We start from the raw sequence: 3,758 nt of genomic DNA on the forward strand, positions 1-3,758 counted from the left end.
GGGAAATTACTGGTCTGATGAAGAAAAAGAAGCAGCAGCTGTGGCAATTCCCAGCCTTTGAAAGGATCTCCTGCCTGTGGTGGAAATCTCCACAAATCAAAACCAGACACGTCCCCCGACCCCTGTCCTGGCTCCTTTTTCCCGTTATTCATTTCAGTGCCCCTCCCTCAAATCTTCTTATAAAAGCCCTATCTTTTCTGCCCTGACAAGCCAGTGTAGATCCCTGCAAGAGAGGTAAGTGGTAGCCGAGACTAGATGAGACCCGTGACAGGGATTTCACCTTGCACATTTCAGGTAAGGTGTACAAGGATGCCTGTCCTCAGAGAACATGGAAGCTCTGAGACCAGGGGAAGCCAGACTTGGGAGATCTCAGGTGCACTAGGATGTACAGATTTTCTAATTTTTTCTATCACCATGGAAGGAGAGGGATACTACCAAGATGGATTTATTCCTAGGGGACTAGATGGAGGAAAAGACAATAGGTACAACAGGGGGGTCTCTCATGCCCTCTCTCTGACCACCCTCCCTTTAGTTCTCTAGCTGCCTCCACACCTCACGGACACAATGCTGCCTTCCCTGGGCCTCCCCAGACTGTCCTGGATGCTGCTCTCCTGCATGATGCTACTGTCTCAGGTCCAAGGTGAGATTTCTCTGTGTCTAGCACTGGGTTCCCAGTGTCTGCTCAGGGCCAAGACGAGGAGAAAAGCTCCTGTGCCTCCCCTGGTAATGGGATATCCCCACACAACTTAACTGCCTGGATTCCTGAGTCATCACTCCTTCCTTCAGGTAACCAGTGGTGGGAGGCACCCCAGTGGTTCAGTAACAATGGGATGAGGTGATTTCTATTTTCTCAGTAATTTATGTGCATACATGAATGAGAAAAGTATAGAGTGTCATTAATGAGATGAGTAGAAGGAAAATGACTGGAGGATCTATCAACTCAGAGGAGAAGGACTGGGCTTTTGAATAAAGACCATGAATAAAAAGAAGAGAGATCATCATCCAATCATCTGGTCTAGTTCATGATTTATAAAAAATCCTGGAGTGTTGGCAATGGTGAGAGGCAGTCAGAAGTTTGGTATCACCACCCCAAGCCCTGGCCTCATAAATATTCCCCAGGTCACCTTCCCCCTCCAATCCCCTCTCTCCCTTTCACCTCATCCCTCTCCCTTATTTCTTCCTTTCCAGGGGAAAATTTCCAAAAGGAACTGCCCTCTCCACGGATCAGCTGTCCCACAGGTTCCATGGCCTATAGGTCTTACTGCTATGCCTTGTATAAAACACCCAAAACCTGGATGAATGCAGATGTGAGTGTTGAGATCTGCAGTTAAGGGAGATAAGCAGAAGCAAATCAGAAACTGGGTTTGGGGACCAGGGGGTCTTCCTTCTCAAGAGTTTCCTGAGGATGAGAAACTCGTGTTTTGCAAACATACCCCTTCTCACCTGCATTGGCCCTTCCCTTCCCCTAGTGATATCTCAAGCTCCTCCTGTGTATTTCCCTTCCCCACACAGATTGCCTGCCAGAAGAGGCCCTCAGGACATCTTGTGTCTGTGCTCAGTGGGGCTGAGGAATCCTTTGTGGCCTCCTTGGTTGAGAACAACTTGAATACAGAATCAGACATCTGGATTGGGCTCCATGACCCCACAGAGGTACACTTACATCTCTCTAATCTGTTACTTCCAAAGGTGCTATGGCCACCCAGGTCCCTCTTTGTCCCCTTTTGCCAGCCCAGAAAATACCTGAGAGATCCCTGGAGCTCACAGAATAACTAGGGAAAGTGAGAGCCTTTAGTCCTTGGCAGGTCCCTAGTCCCCAGGTAAAGTTAATCTGCCTTTTGTCAAGCTTTTACAAAGTTCATACAACATACCTTGTAATTCAGTTCATTGTGCTTCCCTGAGTCCACACATGCTGTGCTTATCACATCAATGAACATTTAGGATTGATGCAGTTTTCCCTTTTATAAAACAGACATTATCTTGTAGGTTCAAAGGGTAAACATAAATGCACCATGAGTGTAGTTCAGATAGGGCCATGTTCCTCTGAGACATTTAATTGGTCTTTGTGATTATTGGCTATGAAATTAGCCAAGAGTTAGGGAGAGTTTCCCAGAGAAGAGCTGTGGGGCCTCATCTTGATCAGCAGAGCTAATTCTGTGATGCTGGGGAGGGGAATCAATCATTCCAACAGACAGCATCAGGCCAGGAGAGTTCTAAAGGCCTTTCTATCTCACCCAACTCCATCCTCTGCTCCATAGGGCTCTGAGCCCAATGCTGGTGGATGGGAATGGAGTAGCACTGACGTGCTCAATTACGTTGCCTGGGAGACAGATCCTGCTGCCATCTCAAGCCCTGGCTACTGTGGGAGTCTCTCAAGAAGCTCAGGTAAGAGACACAGAAGGTCATTTTTGTCCAGCCTTTTCCATCCCCTCACCTGCCATTTCAGAGTCTGATCTTCAGGGAATCCTACTGGGCTGGAACTATAATATTGGCTTGTCTTCTCCCATTCCCTCTCATCTCTTCTTTCTTTCTATCCTCTTCCCATGGACTGGGACACTGGTGAAGATGAGCGAGGGCCTTTGAAGCCTAAACCAGAATCTGGGATTCCTCTCCATTGGGTTTTCAAGCTCCACCAGCTCCATTGACTTGAGCTCTTCTGTCTTTCCAGGATATCTCAAATGGAGAGATCATAACTGTTATTTGAAATTACCCTATGTCTGCAAGTTCACGGACTAGATCAGATGAGAAGTCAGCAGCCTGGCTGGTGTGCAACTGGTGTGCAACTCATTGTGCACTTGGAATTAGGGATTAAGACCCACTATGGACGGGGATATTCTCCTCACACCCCCAACCCAACCACCTCATTCTGACTTTCCCTCCTCCCCAGACCCAGTTCAGGCTCTTTTGTGTGTTCCCTAAGCTGACTTTGCAAAGTTCACAATAAAAATATTAGCCTTCAATTGCCTGCCTTCTCTGCTTCGTTCTCATAGACAAATTGAGAAAGATGAAGTGGGTGGTTAAGAATTTTTGGTCAGTCTCGGTCTTATTTCACCCAGGTTCCTGGGGAAATAACCGTATATACATATTTGTGTATTTGTGGTTAAGCACATCACCATTACTTCTGTATTATGTGGGCTGTAGACACAGAAAGACATTGCTTTCCGTTTACAGTACTGCTCACACATTCCCCCAAGACAGGTTTCTGATGGTATAAGAAAACCAGTCTTAAGGTATGTGATGATGTTTAGAACTGTACTTTCTAAAGTATTAGCATGAAACATAATAAATAGACTCTATTAATGTTCATAAAATGTATGCAAACAAATTAATAATCTAATTAAATAGATAAAACATATAATCAGAATGAAAACCTGTTTTGGTTGTTGGTGGTTTTGGCAGATGTAAATGTGATCTGTCAAACTGATTACAGTTTTCTAATACTTATCAAATTCTGTACTTATACCTCACCATAATCAGCCAGCTCTGGTCCATCTAACTACATGTTGGCTTATTTCTATAGGGCACTTTATTAGAAAGGACCCAGTATGTCCTCTGTCCTTGAATCTTAAAACACTGTGACCTCAGCGTGACTGGAGTTCGTATGACTTTAATGTATAACAGGATTTTTCTTAACATTTTTTTGAATAGCAAATAATGTCCCTCCTAACTGAAGGCAAGACCCAGACTCTTTGTGTATCTGCATATTTTAAAACCACTAATCTGCCATTCACCGTATCACCACCCCACCCTTGTCACAAGCT

At 45.2% G+C, this 3,758-nt stretch overlaps 1 protein-coding gene across 2 annotated transcripts; it reads left to right on the plus strand.

The window, feature by feature from the left end:
• Window positions 1–564: 564 nt before the first annotated feature.
• On the plus strand, window positions 565–2,733 carry LOC129539833 (lithostathine). 2 transcript variants are annotated; one of them, XM_055400809.1, is made up of 5 exons: window positions 565–640; window positions 1,189–1,307; window positions 1,513–1,650; window positions 2,256–2,382; window positions 2,666–2,733. In XM_055400809.1, the coding sequence occupies exons 1-5, from the start codon at window positions 565–567 to the stop codon at window positions 2,731–2,733; spliced, it is 528 nt and encodes a 175-aa protein (XP_055256784.1). The 2 variants fall into 2 exon arrangements, with proteins under 2 accessions (XP_055256784.1, XP_088697861.1); XM_088841735.1 differs by lacking the exon at window positions 1,513–1,650.
• The last annotated feature ends 1,025 nt before the right edge of the window (window positions 2,734–3,758 follow it).

Source organism: Moschus berezovskii, chromosome 11, assembly GCF_049115385.1.
Source record: "Moschus berezovskii isolate FMDL1 chromosome 11, NW_MosBer_1.0, whole genome shotgun sequence".
Taxonomy (NCBI): domain Eukaryota; kingdom Metazoa; phylum Chordata; class Mammalia; order Artiodactyla; family Moschidae; genus Moschus; species Moschus berezovskii.

Coding starts and splice junctions, on each gene's coding strand:
- LOC129539833 (XM_055400809.1), top strand. CDS start 565: ATGCTGCCTTCCCTGGGCCTCCCCAGACTGTCCTGGATGCTGCTCTCC. Junction 1,308..1,512: donor AAACCTGGATGAATGCAGAT/GTGAGTGTTGAG, acceptor TTCCCCACACAG/ATTGCCTGCCAGAAGAGGCC. Junction 1,651..2,255: donor GGCTCCATGACCCCACAGAG/GTACACTTACAT, acceptor TCTGCTCCATAG/GGCTCTGAGCCCAATGCTGG.